This window comes from Eretmochelys imbricata, chromosome 2 (assembly GCF_965152235.1).
Source record: "Eretmochelys imbricata isolate rEreImb1 chromosome 2, rEreImb1.hap1, whole genome shotgun sequence".
NCBI classification, from domain to species: domain Eukaryota; kingdom Metazoa; phylum Chordata; order Testudines; family Cheloniidae; genus Eretmochelys; species Eretmochelys imbricata.
The window spans coordinates 156872667-156889092 of record NC_135573.1 but is presented as its reverse complement, the minus strand read 5'-3'; the positions used below and the strand labels follow the sequence as shown (position 1 = coordinate 156889092).

At 43.7% G+C, this 16426-nt stretch overlaps 1 protein-coding gene across 1 annotated transcript in view; it reads left to right on the top strand.

The window, feature by feature from the left end:
* Positions 1–12300, top strand: part of COL15A1 (collagen type XV alpha 1 chain) — a 208371-nt gene extending 196071 nt beyond the window's left edge. Inside the window, exons 36-42 of the mRNA XM_077809195.1 lie at positions 3744–3808; positions 6354–6482; positions 6656–6715; positions 8204–8263; positions 9288–9473; positions 11582–11697; positions 12084–12300. Of these exons, the coding sequence (XP_077665321.1) occupies positions 3744–3808; positions 6354–6482; positions 6656–6715; positions 8204–8263; positions 9288–9473; positions 11582–11697; positions 12084–12300 (833 nt within the window). The remainder of the gene's footprint in view (positions 1–3743; positions 3809–6353; positions 6483–6655; positions 6716–8203; positions 8264–9287; positions 9474–11581; positions 11698–12083) is intronic.
* The last annotated feature ends 4126 nt before the right edge of the window (positions 12301–16426 follow it).

Below are 16426 nucleotides of genomic sequence, written 5' to 3'. Positions count from 1 at the left end.
CGTTCTGTGCACTCCCCCTGAAGCTCTGGTACAGGCCACTGTCAGAGACAGGATGTTGGGTCATGGTCTGACCCAGCATGGAAGCTCTTACATTCTTCTGCATTTGAGACAGGCTGCTTCCTTCTCCTCCACTCTGCCTGAGCTCCAGCAGGGGGAGGGTGACATGGAGAGCACAGCAGAGAGGGTCACTCTGCTCTCCATTCCACTGCCTGGTTCCGTAGCAGCTCCCAGCAGCCAGGCTTACGTACGTTTTCCGGGGGAACTTCAGGGAAATTCTGCTCAGTCCAGGGCTGGAGCATAGTCAACTAGTTTGGTACTGGCAGGGCATGCTCAGTGGAAATGGAATATTTGGGGAATTTTTTGTCAAACATCTACTGGAAACTTTCGTCGGCTTTGTAAGATGGCAGATTTTCACAGAGCCAGAAAAAGGTACATCTCTGATACCAGGATGATGCCGTCTGCCAAATTTAAAGTTCCAGCTCATAAGCATGGACGCACTACAGCTTCTGAGCAAATCAGTTGTAAGAATTTTTTACACAGGCAAAACCCAAACTTTTTCAGTTTTCACACCTTTGTTGAGTTTGAGTGTACTAGATTAGCACAGGGACAAAATGTGGCCCTTATATTCACACATGAGGGAGGAGTTTTGTAAACCACTTAAGACTGCAGCTCTGTAACTCCAAACTTGTGGAAGTACTTCCTTAGGGGTTTTATTGCCTGAATGTTGAGAATGCGCTGCTGTAACCAAGAGTGATGGTTCGGGGCTGGTTGAACTTTTGACCCTTCTAAAGTGTCTTTGAATGTACAGAGGACAGTCTGCTCGCTTACATCTATTCTGGGGTGGTATCCTGCCATTCTGCCAAACTGGGTCCTGTACCGTGTTCACTGACTATGACTCCTCAGCAGGCCTGACTGGGCTTGAGTCCTGCCATTCTTCTCTTTCAGAGCTGTAACTAGTGTGTGAATATGAGCCAAACCAGCCTTTTAAACCACCAAGCATTGTTTAGTCTCAGCAGATGGAACACAGCATAACAAGAGCAAAGGGTTAGTAACACAACAACCAGCCTCCACACATATCTTTCTTACCCAAAGCTTATGTAGGCCTAACTTATCCAGACAACCCAGCATCTGGGGGCTGGGATTCACCCCTTTTCCTCTCGTCTCTCACCCCTTCTTCAGAGGCAGACCTTTTACTGAACCTGGTCATGCCAATTTACGCAGCCCAGCAGGGAATCAGGGATAGACTTCCAAGCAGTTGGCTCTCTGAATTGCAATATAGCTGTCTGTAGATGGGTGGCTATCAGAAGTGTTTGTCTGCTTTCCTGTCTGAATTAACCCTTAGTAAGATAGCAAATACTATATCAAACACCCCGAGATAAACAATATTCATAAAATATTACAGGCAGCTACCATGTCCTCCACATCACGCACTTCTCAAAATTGCTTAAGACCCAGTGAAACTAAACAAAACGTTCCAGACAATTGTTCGGTGTGTTCCGTCCCTAGACTGTTCTGCCACTGACCTCAGTCTACCTCCTACGCATCCTCTTCTTTGCTTTATTAAGCAAACTGATGTATGTCCGTTTAGTAAATCTGAATGGAACCCAGCCATGAGTTTGTCTCCTTTCAGTTAGGCTCCTGGTTAGCTGTGTCAAAATCCCCACATTCTGTAGTGTGGGAGACAGAAAAGTCTGAACTACTGAATGCTGGCTTTGAATCAAGCCTCCATCCCCTGCCACAGGCACATAACAGCTGGTCTAAAAAGATACCCACAAGTGCACCAGAATGATGACTCTGTAGTTTGTAAAGATGGTTCCAAGGTTACATGAGATTTAATGAAAAACATATTTTGGAAATGTTAATGGCACTAAACTGCAACAGGGGATGCTTTGTTCTTCCATTAACACACCATCATCACATGCCACCATACACTAATAAAACAAGCTCTGGAGCATGTTAATGCACTGGTGATATGGCTTTCTGAATCTTAGGCAGTTTTTTTAAACTACCTTTTAAAAATGTTTTTATGATGTTACATTTAGCACAAACTAGTTCAGACTGGATGGATACAAGAATATAGTAGAAACAAGACATTAATGACTTTAATATATATTTGTAATTTTTAACTTCTTTTCTTGATTAACTTATACCCCTCTTCCTTCACTGTGGGCCTGATCCCTGTCCCACTGAAGTCAGCAGAAGCAGGATTGGGCCCTTTCCTCTGTGCCTTTTCTTTTGTTCTTCCTCCAATATAATAGCAGAGACACTCAGTAAACCTTCCTGGGGGCTGTGGATGAACAAACAGGAGTGGGACATTGTGTTAAGTGCTGCCACCCACCCTCACCAGATCTTCTCAAAGAGACAATCGTCAGAGAAAATTATTGCATGACGTTTCTCCTTCAGCTTGTAAACACCATGTGCCGACATTGTGCACGTTACATACGTTTGCAGAGTTGCCAGCATTTGGAAAAAAAATGCAAGCTACAGATTTCCAAATAAGCTGGGGCAGGGTATCTGGGAGCTGCTGCTGGTCTTTGTATGCATTCTGAGAAGTGCTGAGAACATAAGTGAAATTGTCACCAGAGTGCCTGGGAGTGCCAGGCTTCCAGACACTCAGATTAATCTGGAAAACTGTCCCTTGACTATAAAAGTTACTCCTTCCCACCTCATTCCATCCCTCCGCATAATTGTGCTCCCCACTACACCACTTATCCTCCCCACTTTTCCCTCCCCACATCACCCCTATCATGCTCTCCCTTGGACCCCCTCAACCTTTCTTTGTCCTTTCTCTCTCACTTGTTTTATCCTTTCCAAGGAGCCTCCTACCTCTGACTATAGGATCTTTTTAATACTGTGGTTTGTGACCATCCTAGATCATGGATTCTCCAGTTCAGACACCTTCATCTCAGCTTCAGTGGATGGAGCTGCCTTGAGCTCCCACTGGGAACCACTGACACACAGCCCACAGGGATTATTTGTAGCCTTCCAAATCTCTGAGCAACTTCAAACAACCACTAATATATGATCAACCTGCCAGAGAAATATTTCCTCCTTTCTCTCCTACATGTGGAATTGTCACTCCACAATACACTGGCCCAAGGCTCAGGGTGAACAAATCTCAGTTCTGGAATAGTGACAAGTTTAAGACTTCTCACAACCCAACAATATTAGAAATGAAGGTTCATATCATTGTAAAAGAGATTCCCAGCTCTCCCATAGGTGGTACCAGTTTCTTCTAAACATTAAAAGTAATGAGATAGGTGACCTTGAAGCTGTGAACCTTTTTTGTAAAGAAAAGTTATTTTAGGTTATTTTTAGGGGATTTTATGATCCCTTGCAGATTGTACAGAGGATAACTGTGTCCTTGAGTCTGCAAACACAAACCTGCTTAGCTTCAAGCATGGAAGTAGTCTTACTGGTTTAAATATTAGTCTCATGCTTAAAGTTAAACACGTGCAGAAGAGCTTGCAGGAACACACAATCAGAGAAAGGATGACTTAGATGACTATCCATCCAGATGAAAGGATACAAGAAAAATAGTCCCAAAATCATTGCAAATAGATTTTCTGTAGCTTGTGAGAACACACTCACTCAGGACGTCAGTGCATGTGAGTACTGTAGTTGTCACAAACTCATGCCAATAAAACCTTTATCCTACACAACATTATCAAGTATTTCCTCTCACCTTCTCAAGCTCTTTCTCTCAAAAAAGAGACATGAAGTATATTTTTGTTTTATTTTAGCAGCTGCAGTTCCAGGGCCACCAGGTCCTCCCGGGGAGCCAGGGTTACCAGGAACCAGGAATCTGGTAAGAGAAGAAAACTTAAGTTTGCCATTTTCAGAGCATGAGTCAATTCCCATGAATGTCAATGGAAACACTCCATTAAAAGGCCACTACTGCATCACTTCCCTTCTCTATAATAATAAGTTTTCAGAAAAAGCTCAGTTTGGTGGCTTATTAGTAGCATCTTATGCAAATAATTCAAAAGGATGAATAGGATTCTAAATAAGTGGAGGTGCTGCATGTTGCAGATACAAATCAGTACCTCTGAAGGAGTATGCAAAATGACATGTTATGTGATTAGAATAAATAATACTGAGTCCAGTCCTTCTTCCAAGGAAACTAGGTACCCAAGAAGAATAAAACCTGGTAATTCCGGTCAATATTTTCAACAGACTTTGCTCCGAAGACAAAAGCTTCAAGTATTGTCCCTGTAGGTGCTCCACTTTAGGTGTGCATGTGTCCCCTGTGCCTTTGATCAGAGACTTCTGATAACAATGCTCAGTCACGTCCCAGCTGTCCTCATGCCCTGACCGAGGGTATATAGGACAGCAATAGACAAACCACCCACCGTTCCTTCTCAATGGCCTCAGCCTGAGATGGAGCATCTTGCAGTGCTTAATTCTTTGCTAGTCTGCCTTGAGAGCAAGATTTTCCTCTAGTTTAGTAATTAGTTAGGTATCTAGCATCCTTTGTTTTATTTTGGTTAGTTTTGTGGGGATTTCTTTTGGAGAGACCTTTCATCTTTCCCACCTCACCTCCCTGAGACATTACTCCTTTCTTCAAAAGAAGTTATTTTTCATCCTTGGGTTATGTGTGGATCTCCAAGTTATAAGCACTGCCTAACTTGCCAGAAGTCTATCCCAGTTAGTGACAGCCACTCTAGCTACCTCCACTGTTTAAAGGACATTCCTAGGATTTGCTCAGGTTCAACACTAGATCTACAAGGATTCAAAGTCCCATCAATCTCTGCAGCCCACTCAGGAGAAGTCTGTGGGGGACACCTGTAAGACTTCTCAAAAGAGGAGCTCTGGATCCCTCAGAGAAGTCAGTGCTAGGAAGCCCACCTCCGAGACCTGCCACTTTGGAGACCTCGCATCCTAAAAAGTGTAATGTTGAGGCACCTTGATCTCCCAGTACCATAGGTTCTATGAAAGTAGCAGGTATCTACTCACAGTACCCCTCAGTGTTCAGTATCTAAGCCAGACTCATACCATCCAAGCAGGATTGCACCTCTGGAGACTCTAAGCATTCTGCATCAACTAGACCAGTACCAACTTCAGTCTTGATAACTCCTGCAGTGCCAGTAGTTCCCCAAACTGCACAGCGCCAGACAGTACCCTTGAAATTGAGGTCATTCTTAGTGCCACCTGCCTCCAGCTTTGAAGCCCATTTAGGTAACTGCACAGCTTCCTCTGGTACTGCAGAAGTTCAGATTCTCTAAGGACTTGGTCATTTCAGACACACCAGAGACACCTCTACTGATGGGTGCTGAAAGACGCTTGGTACCTTGCTGGTACCACACCATTCCCTGGCACAAACACACGCTCCGGTACCCTCTTGAATGGACAGACTCCCAGTCTCAATTCCACCAGCTTCCCCCATCTGGACAACAATGAGGGCAGCTCCTGTGACTCCCAGATTTTGGTTCAAGGTTCACTCAATTACCAGCCCAAAGCTGCGTCTCTCAACACCCTCTATAACGGAATCCTCAAGACACAGATGTACACGGGATGCCCCAGGCTCCCCCTGGTATGAGTATTCATCGGTGCCCCATCCCTCCCCATATGGACCTCCCCACTGGTCATTCTGGGTTGTATGGGCTGCATATAGGGAACAATTCTCCAGAGCTTCTAGCTAAACTCACAGGAAGTGTCAGGGGCAACACCCTCCTACTCATTCAGCTTTTCCATGTCATTCGCCTCCCCAGGAGGAATCTTTTGAGTATCCAGAGAGAAGGGCTGTTGAGGAATCTTTGCTTTAGACTAATAGCTCTTCTCCTCACCTGATGAGGCAGTGATGCCTCTTCTCCCTCCTCCATACACAGATGATTTAAAACAATTTCTGGATCTCATGAGAAGAATTGCAGGTTGTCCCCAGATCCCACTGGAGGAGGTTCAGGAGACTCAACACAGATTGATTGACATCCTCCATACTGCCTCCTCTGGTAGTATAGCCCTGCCTATAAACAAGGCTCTGTTTGAACTGCAAATTTGGCAGACTCCTGCTACCATAACCCCCTCCCTGCAAGAGAGCAGATAAGAAGTACTATGTTCCTGCTAAGGGGACAGAGTTCCTATTTTCATACCCAACCCCAAACTCCTTCATCGTTGATGCAGTCAATGAATGTAACAGGCAACTACCAGTCCAGATCCACCTTTCATGATAAGGGCCAAAAGAAGTGGATGCCACATAAACAAAACTGGGTGAAATGAGCTAATACAGGCTTTATAAATATTTACTGTACAGAAAGTCTATTTTCATTTCTATGACTACTTCTGCTAATTTCCAGTTCAAAGAAAGACTTAATTTTATCTGCAATTTCTGATTCTGTTTCCTTGTTATTTGACAGGTTACAACATTCAGAAATATTGACAGCATGTTGCAAAAGGTTCATTTAGTGGCAGAAGGTACATTAATCTACCTGAGTGAAAGTAGCGAGGTGTTTATCCGTGTTCGAGGAGGATGGAGAAGATTGCAGGTATTACTGCATCATGTAGCCTGCTTTTCAGCTCTTCTCCTTCAATTGTTTTGTTGTAAATATTCTTTAAGGGGAGAGTGTGGGTACTAAGATTATCCTTTGGCACGGTTTAAAAAAATATAATTCATTCATGTATATGTTTTTGTTTGTCTCTTCATTTGGTGTTCTTCCAGCTTGGGGAATTAATTCCCATCCCAGCTGACAGCCCTCCACCTCCGGCAATTTCAGGCTATGTAAGTGCAAAACTGTTTGCGGCTTGTGAAAAATTGCATCGAAATATTATAAATGGGGAAAATGTTTTGCAGATAGGCTCCCTCTCAACAGGATTTTTCTCTACTGTGGGTGGCCTGTCAGCTCTGTGCATTTGTCACATCACTACGTTCAGCTTCCTAATTCGTTCTTACTAGCCATTGGCCAGCATATTTCTGTTATTTCATGAGGCTCTGCACACTGCAGAGATAAAACAGCCTCTCCAAAGCAGTGTACAAAAAGTCAGTGCTCTGTTTTATAATACTGAAATAAGTCCTATTGAGTCCAGAGTTTCTTCCAAAGAAACAGAGTACATAAGTAGATTAAAGTCCTGAACCTTGGGACCATATCATCATCAGTGGCTTGGCTACTGAGAGTAAGGGTATGGAAATCTTGTATTTACACCCCACCTGTAACTTATACCACCATTTACATTGTCACTGGTGAATGTGGGCCAAGGTATTTGCCTAGGCCTATTCTAAAACCTGCCTTATTTATTTATACAGCACTCCATTGTGCTGGGCATCTTACAAACATTCAGGAAGATGTGATCCTTGGCCCAAAGAATCCACAATGTAAAATAGACAAAAATAAAGGGGAGGAGGAGGGAGATACAATGTGCAAGGAGAGTGATTAGGCTGGTGATAGACTCACCTCTTATCTTTCATGTTAGCTGATTGTGTAATTATAAGGTAAGCATGGAATGAGAGAGCATGCCAGGAGAGGAAGGAAAGGAGAATGGAGAAGGACTGTGAGGAAGAGGGGTGGGAGGAAGTCGAAGCCAATAGCCAATCAGCAAATGGGGAAAAAGGTCCTGAGCTCAGATTGTAAAAGGCAGCCTGCAGACTTTCCAGATCATGTTAAATTTTTTGGTAAGAGTGGTCCTCAGCTGGAGCTCTCTCTGCCCCACCACTGCTACTCCCATGGCTCCTGGGGAAGACCTGCTGTTCCTGGGGCTGGCTAGACCTATCTCTCTGCTTCCCACAACCATGTGTTTGGGGAATGGGAGGGCTGCTGAGGCCTAGTGAGGTCTACCTCCTCTAGTGTGCTGGATTTTCTGTCTTGTCTCACTCTGTTTTTCATTTTTAATCCATCCCAACCATGTTGTCTTCATACTCAGTACTGTCTGTTGCTGTGCATACATTCAAGTGCCTTCTGGCATTGATGCAGTCTTAGGCAGATTAGTGTTAGTATTGTAGACCCACATTCAGGAAAGCATCCCTATTCAAGACAGCATGTAAGTACATGCTTGAGTGACTTTCTAAATCAGGACCTTAGTGTGTCTGGATTTAAAGTTTGGGGATGTTATACTCAGAGTTATATAACTTCATATTCTATGTTAATTCTTATTTCACTACAAAAGAATTCTGCAGTATTCCCAACAAGAAGCTGGAGTAAGAAAGTTGTTTTTTTTCCCATGATTTGAGCATTGTATTTTAACTCTGATTTATTTCTGTATGTTGAACTAATAGGGATTTCAGTCTCTTCCAGCACTAAGACCAGTTTCAACTATTAATCATGGAAAACCAACAGTAAGTAGAAGAATTACATTAGAGGCACTATTACAGCTGTATACCTGAGATTTGGGCTTAAAGCCAGGATTAAACCTTTGTTTGAATTTTTAAATGTACCCCCTCTGAATTTATAGCAATTACTCTGAGAATTTTCAAGTACGTCTTCTAGTTAGTTTAGAAGCTATGAAAAATTTTAAATATCTTCTTTAAGAATTGTTTTTGTTATTCTAACCTTTCTTCGTGTCCTCTAGCAAATACATTCCTGATTTCTGAGCTATGAATATGGACTCACTTCTATACTGTAACAAAATCTAGGGCACAGGCTATGTTTAAAGTTCATTAATGTTGATTTTTATTAACATTAATATGTTCAACATATTTTAGTCATAGCTGTTCCTATTTTTGCCATGAGGACTATTGGTGGATGTTAGTTGTTAAATGGGTGTTTCAGAATCTAAACTTTCCTCTATAAAAATTGTTTAAATATTTAGATAAAGTCTAGATAACAGAATTACTGCATCTGAAAGAATAACATGTGATCAGAGTTCAGGTTCTTATACTGTGATTAAAAAATGCTTTTCTTTGTGGTTGATTACAATGAATTTTTGTGTCCATTGCTTGGCTTTGTCCTTAACTGTATTTATTTCCTTGTAAGTGTTTGGGTTTTATAAACAATGTGACAGTAACTGTGTTTAGCAAATCTTAACTGTTGTTTAAAAATGAAGTTTTTAGGTTTTGAAATGATTTTATGGTTGTCTAACTATTTGAAGATCACATATTGCTAGTGTGGGCTGGCCTGTGGCTCATCAAGCTGAACATGACTTCTTTAAGAAGTGTGATATAATGGTGGCAAATATACCTTCATCGCAAAAGGTTAATCTAAATAGTCTTCTTTGTAATGTACTAACTATTATGCTCAGCTATTTGTCTTTCTGCTTTTCTCAAGGGCACATTTTCCTTATCAGGGAGGAGGCGGATTAATTACTTAATAGATGTTATAACTTAAACCTGAAATCAGTGTGGGTTTTTCCTTGTTTTCCAGCTGCATTTGGTGGCTTTGAACTTGCCATTTTCGGGTGCCATGCGAGCTGATTATCAATGCTTTCAACAAGCCCGAGCAGCTGGTTTAATGTCAACATACAGAGCTTTCCTGTCATCCCATTTGCAAGATCTGTCTACAGTTGTGAGAAAATCAGACAGATACAATCTACCAATAGTTAATCTTAAGGTAAAAATAAATGCTTTATTTGCTGTATAAAGGTGGTCTCCAGCGATCCAAAAATCTTGGAAGCCAACTGAGGTAACAGACTTTTTTTTGCTTGCTTCTTGGCTCTGAGCTGTTTGGTCAAAGTGTCTTATAAAGAAAAAGCCTCGTTTTTCCCATCTGTATCCTTATGATAAGCGTAGCTATGCAATGTCTCACACTTAGGCTATAAGCAGCTGCATCTTCAGAGTTTCTTTTTCAACACTATAAGGCTAATGGTAGAAACAAAGCAATGAGAATGTTTGGCTTACAGTGAACTGATACCAAGGCAATGGTATAGTATGTAACTTGTTAGATGTTTCTCTTTCAATAATCCTGTTTTGGAAACAGCCTTAGAATTCTTACCCCCAAGGCGAGTCTGTTTCTCAAGGCCATATGCTAGCCTATGCTTTCTAGTCTGCCTGCAGAGCTTAATAGACTAAGGTGACCATATGTCCCATCATTAGTGATAGTGGGCCATATTCACCTCTTTAGCAATAGTTAAACTGGATTTCTACCACGATAACTGAGCAGAATCTCCCTTTTTCTAGAATCTGAGTCATCTTGTGGCATCTTACACATACACACGCACACCAAAGCACAGCTCTGAAATACTGTCTGGCTCCCAGCACTAGCTAACAGCCCAAGTGACTTGCAAGAGTGATACCTGACCTCCCAGCTCTCAGAAGGTTGGAGGGTCCCATTCCGAAACCCCATGCGATTCAGAACTCTGGGAGGAGACGTCTCCAAAATACAAATAGATCCTGTTGTGATTGGGATGGGAAATGAATACTCAAAGGCAGTTCAAAAATACCATCAGCTTGTATTACAATTAACCAGTTGTAATGGCCCTAGCACAATTTTGGTTTTACCAGAATCTGCATTAACCATTACAAATTGTTTTCAGCTCTCTCTTCAGGAAGAAGTCAGATTTTATTAGGAATGTGAGAATTTTCAAATAACCTTTTGTACCATCACAGGGATGAGGGAAATTAATGCCCCCCTCTGACTTTGCCTACTACAGTTGCAGCTCTTTAACTCCACTTGTCTAGTTTAGTCATTCCAGCTATAAGAAAAATGACTGTCCTGCAGACACAGGTACACTCAGCATGAGATCAAGGCAGGAGGGTAGCAAAAAGAGTAGAGCAGAGAGGGGAGGTATGCAGGAACTAACGTGTACAAGGCCTTTCAAACAAGAAGCTTTACATTTGGTGAAGGAGAGAGAAGAGTCGAAAGTTACTCTGAGATTGTGAGCTAAGGAGGACGGGAGAGGTGTCGATGATAAAGGAAAAGGGTTGGAATGTGAGTCGGGCAGAGACAATTGTGAAAGGAAAGAGAGAGGCCTGGGACAGAGAGGTCGAGCGGAGAGCTAGCAGTATAAGGGTGGTAGTTTGAAATGAGGTCTCCTAGGAATAAAGTGTAGAGATTGGCATGAAAGATCATGTTGATGGCATCGTGAGTAAGGCTACGATTCAGTCACGGCAGTCACGGATTCCGTGACTTTACCAGACCTCCATGACATCTAGGGCATCAGGACGAGGAGGAGGGACACTGTGCCAAAGCCCTGCAACTGGTGCTGGCTGGAACCAGGACCATGCGGCCCCAGCCCCCTGCTTCCTCTGGGGGACTGCAGCCGGGGTCAGGAGCTGCAGCTGGGACCATGCACCCCATCGCTGTGTCCTCCGGGGCTTGGTGGGGGCTGCAGACGGGGCCGTGTGCCCCAGCCTGTGGGGGCTGCACACCCCTGTCCTGCAGCTGGGAGAGCTCTGGAGCAGGGGCTATGTGCCCCCTGCGGCTGTACCCCTGCGGCAGCCACTGAAGTCGGGGCTCAGCCTGTCAGTCCCCCCTCTGGGACTCCATTCCTTCCCTCTACCTAGCCCTACGCTTGGTTATTTGTAGTAAAGTCACGGACAAGTCACAGGCTCAGTGAATTTTTGTTTACTGCCCGTGACCTGTTCATAACCATGAAAAAATCTTAGCCTTAATCATGTGTATTTTGAGAAGTAGAAGAGATTTTGGATTTATAGACTACCTGTAGCATTTCATAATATGATAAAAACCTTGGTAAAAGATGGTGTTTAAAATTTCAACAGGGAGAAATACTCTTCAACAACTGGGAGTCTGTGTTTACTGGCAGCGGGGGACAGTTCAACATCCAGATTCCAATATACTCCTTTGATGGAAGAAATGTCATGACAGATCCATCTTGGTGAGTTCACACTGTATTTTCTGTATTACATGAAATGTAGTTTTATTAGCTGGTAAGCATCAAAATTCCCTGGGCTGCTAGAAATGTGACAAAGGTTAACTGCCCCCTTCTCCTCTCATCCTTTCCGTTCCTTCTCCTCTATTCCCCTCTTCTCCCATTCCCACTCTCCTCTTGAGAGAAAAAGAGGGAATGGAATACCTCTGATGTCCCAATTTCCTCTCTTCCCATCCATATCTTTGGCCTCGCTTTGCTTTCTACACTCTGATTGCTTCAAGTGAATTTACAGCAGGGGTGCAGAGACACAGGCTGTTATAGATTTAGGCATAAGATTTAATGTACAGATAAAGGATTGTTTCAGGAAAATAACTTTAAACGTTGCTGTTTAGGCCACAAAAAATCATATGGCACGGGTCAACTGCAAACGGGATCCGGCTAGTTCGCAACTACTGTGAAGCTTGGCGGACAGCTGACATGGCAGTTATGGGACAAGCATCACCACTGACCTCTGGGAAACTTCTGGAGCAAAAGCCTTTCAGCTGCAGCAATAAGTTTATTGTTCTGTGCATTGAAAACAGTTTCATAGCCGATATCCGAAGAAAATAATTCATCTGTTGCACGTAGAAAACATTTGAATTTTAATTCATAAAACATTGACACTGAAATTTAATTTTAATGGTGTAAATATTCTATTTTTTTATTGCACATTTACAAATAAAACCAAAGAGAGCATACCTCAAGACAGAATATTCCGGCAGGGTGGAATTCAGGCCAGGTTTAGAGGGCTGGCAGATGGCCTTTGGTATGGGGAGTCAGTAGGCTGCATGGGGAGTCAGCAGGCTGAGCAACCATGCAGATGTGCCCGTTAATCCCTGGTGTGCTGTGGATCTGGTCTCCATGTTGGCCTAGGCGGGGCTGGGGCTGGGGCTGAAGATGACTTTGGGGATGGGCCAAGTGTGATCTGAGAGCAAGACCAAGCGAAGGCCCACAAATCCATGTTTGTTCAGATCTGGTGGCTCTGGTACCACAATCAACCAACCCAAAAGGGCTGCTACTGCTACTCCAGCCTATAGCAGCCCTCCACCCTGGCTGTATATTGTAGGGGATGAATTTCATCTCCCCTTAGTCCCTCTTTCCACCTGAATACTCAGATCAGGATTATTTTAAAAAAATGAGACCCTAAAGTTATGCTCCTAAATTCTGTAGTGCTGGGAGTTTTGACGGAACTGGCTGCCCCATTTCAGTGGAAGCTAGCTATGAGCCTGACAGCCTGTCTTCAGGCTCCCATTTTGTAAAATCTGGCATCGGGCTTTGTGGGAGGACTGAATTTCACTCACAGTGAAGGCAAACTCTGACCCATACTTTGGTGCTACTATTGTCCGGAAGCCCGAAGCAATGTTACCAGAAAACGTCCTGACAGTATGAATTGGTTTTACCGCCACAGCTGAGCACAGTAAATGCAGGCACAGGAACCATCTGAACTTTATTCATTCCACTGCATCGTAGAGGAAGCTGTTTCTTAGTGTAACAGGCACTGCTGAGTGACAGACACCTGTCATGTTTTCTTTAAAATAGGTTTTAGACAATGTTATCCCATTAAGTTATATGTAAAGTGACTGCCTTGGTCCCCCCCATGGTGAGACTGTCGCTTTTTCACTGCTATTATGCTTGTTAATATGAACTAATCTGTACTTATAGAAATGATCAGTAAATATTAATGTCTCACACAAACAGTATTACTGTAACATTTGTAGGTTTTATCTGTATTTCCCTACAGTATATTTTAATTTAAGGTATTTACTTATTGCCATCATCTAACAGACTATAACTGTAAAAGATGAACTTCCACATTATCATTTTGTAAGTATAAGCTAGAGGCTAGGTAGGAAATGGCTATTCTTTTTTAGAAGATTTTGTGACTCATTTGCCATCAAATCAGTAATTTAATACTCCAGTAGCTACTTTCATTCCAGTGAAGATTTCCATCCATATGGCTTTTATTATTATAAATGCATTGGTTTTTATATGATGTAAAAATATGAAATCCAGTTTTATTTTTCCATTTTAAGTAATACAAAAGCATCTTTCCTGGGTTATCTGAGTCACCTGTTTGCTTTCTCGCTGTAAATGTCAATTTCATTGCTATAATGTACTAATGAGGCAACGCCGCTTTTTTATCACACTTAACTCTGTTTTGAACAACAATTCACTATGCTCATACAGGCTTCATGCCTGCAGAAGGCTGAGCGTGCCTGTGAAGTGCTGGGCACCTTCAACCCCGAACTTGGGGCTGAGGCTCCTGCAAGGTGCTGAACCTCAAGTGTCCTGATCCTGCCAGGCAATCCAGGCTGGGTCCCACTGAGGTCCGTGAGACTTCACATGGGTGCAAGGGTCTGCCTGCAGGGACTGTTTGCAAGACTGGGGCCTTAGCAATGTATTCAGCTAGCAGTCCCTCTCCTGCTGAAAAGTGAGATTGTTAGTGGCACCGACAGGATGCTTGAGCAATGCTAGTGATTTCACTCTATTAGCGGTTTCTCACCTTAATAAGAGATCCTTATATAAGGACATATTGTATTCTCTCCAGGTATTACTCTACTTTAATAATTAGAAAAACTTTACTGAGGCTACATCTGAACTACCACTTATGTTGGCTTCTCTCTGTACTACCACTTACGTTGGCTTCTCCTGCTGACATAGGCCATGTCTACACTACATGTAGACATTGAGCCTCCAAATGTCAATCTTGCATGTCCACACTCCACTCATTGTGTCGGCGGAGTGCATCCTCACTAGCAGGGCTTGCATCGAAGCATGGAGCACTGCACTGTGGGTAGCTATCCCATAGTGCACCTAGCTGAGTGGAATTTTGGGTTGGGCTTGCAGTGCCTTATAGGACCAAAACATTGGTGCGTGTGGTTATGGAAACATGGCGTTAGTCTCCCATGATGCACTTACCTCCCTCCCTCCCTGAAATCAACGGCAAACAAACCAAGCCTTTTTCACGCCTTTTGTCATAAGCCTGGGTTACCCGCACGGGTGCCATAGCACACTAAGCATGGACCCCGCTCAGCTATACACTGTTGTTGTGAGCATTACAAATACCTCACACCTTATCCTGCAGTATTTACACAGCCAGGAGCTGCCGTGCAGAACCATATGATGCCACACAAGCAGCCCTGCTGGAAGACATAGAGCAGAGCAATTTGCAGTTGCTGGTGATAGTCATGCGTCACCTTGACACTGCTGAGTGCCATTTTTGGGCCTGGGAAACAAGCACTGACTGGTGGGATGGGACCACATCATTATGCAGCTCTGGGATGATGAGCAGTGGCTGTAGAACTTTCAGATGCATAAGGCCACGTTCCAGGAACTGTGTGCAGAGCTTTCCCCAGCCCTGAAGCACAGCAGTACTGAAATGAGAGCTGCTCTGACGGTGGAGAAGTGAGTGGCGATCGCTCTGTGGAAACTTGCAACGTCAGACTGCTACCGGTCAGTGGGGCATCAATTTGGAGTGGGTAAATCTACCGTGGGATCAGTTGTGATCCAAGTTTGCAAGGCCATTAACAGACTTCTGCTCAGAAGGGTAGTGACTCTGGGCAACATTCAGGACATAGTGGATGGTTTTGCCACAATGGGGTTCCCTAACTGCAGTGGAGCAATAGAACACAAATCCCTATCTTGGCACCAGACCACCTTGCCAAAGAGTACATAACCAAAAGGGGTACTTCTCAATGGTATCGCAAGCACTGGTGGATCACACGGGCCGTTTCACTGACATCAACATAGGATGGTTGGGAAAGGTGCATGACGTGCACGTCTTTAGGAACTCAGGTCCATTCAGAAAGGGTCAAAGAGGGACTTTCTTTCCAGATTGCAAAATAATCATTGGTGATGTTGAAATGCTAATCCTGATCCTGGGAGACCCAGCCTTCCCCTTGCTCTCGTGGCTCATGAAGCCGCACACAGGCAGCTTGGTCAGCAGTGAGGACCAGTTCAACCATAGGCTAAGCAAGTACAGAATGGTGGTGGAATGTACCTATGGATGTTTAAAAGGTCGCTGGTGCTGTTTGCTTACTAGGTTAGACCTCAGTGAAAGCAATATCCCCATTGTTATTACTGCCTGCTGTGTGCGCCATAATATCTGTGAAACAAAGGGAGAAAAGTTTCCGCTGTGGTGGGGGGGTTAAGGCAGATCACCTGGCAGCCAGTTTTGAGAAACCAGACACCAGGGTAATAAGAAAAGAACATTGAGGGGCTCTGCGTCTTTGTGGGGCTTTGAAAACTAGTTTCAGCAATGAGTCAGAGTAATGTGACATTGTGTTGTTCCTTACCAAACTGTTCCCGCTAATGCATTTTCTCCCCTGTAAGCGCCACCTCCACCAACCACCATGTGTTTAATGGATAAAGAGCCTTTTCTCCTCAATCCATTAAGTTTTGTTATGCACACAAACACACAGAGACAGCAAAGAAAAGTAAGATAACCTGGGGCAAAAGGGCTAATAACACTCTGGGGGGAGAAACAAAGAAAGCTTGCTTACATATGTACTGCAATAACAATCAGAGGTGTGGGAATGGGCGCCTTCTGGTCCTAGTACCCTCCCCTGGTGTTGAGTGCAAGGGATGTCGAGCTTCCCGCTTTCTCCCACCTCATAGGACATGTCGGAGAGGAGGATGTAGAACTGGGTGATGATGGCAGCAGGTTCAGCAAAGGCTGCAGAGGAACTCTAGAGTC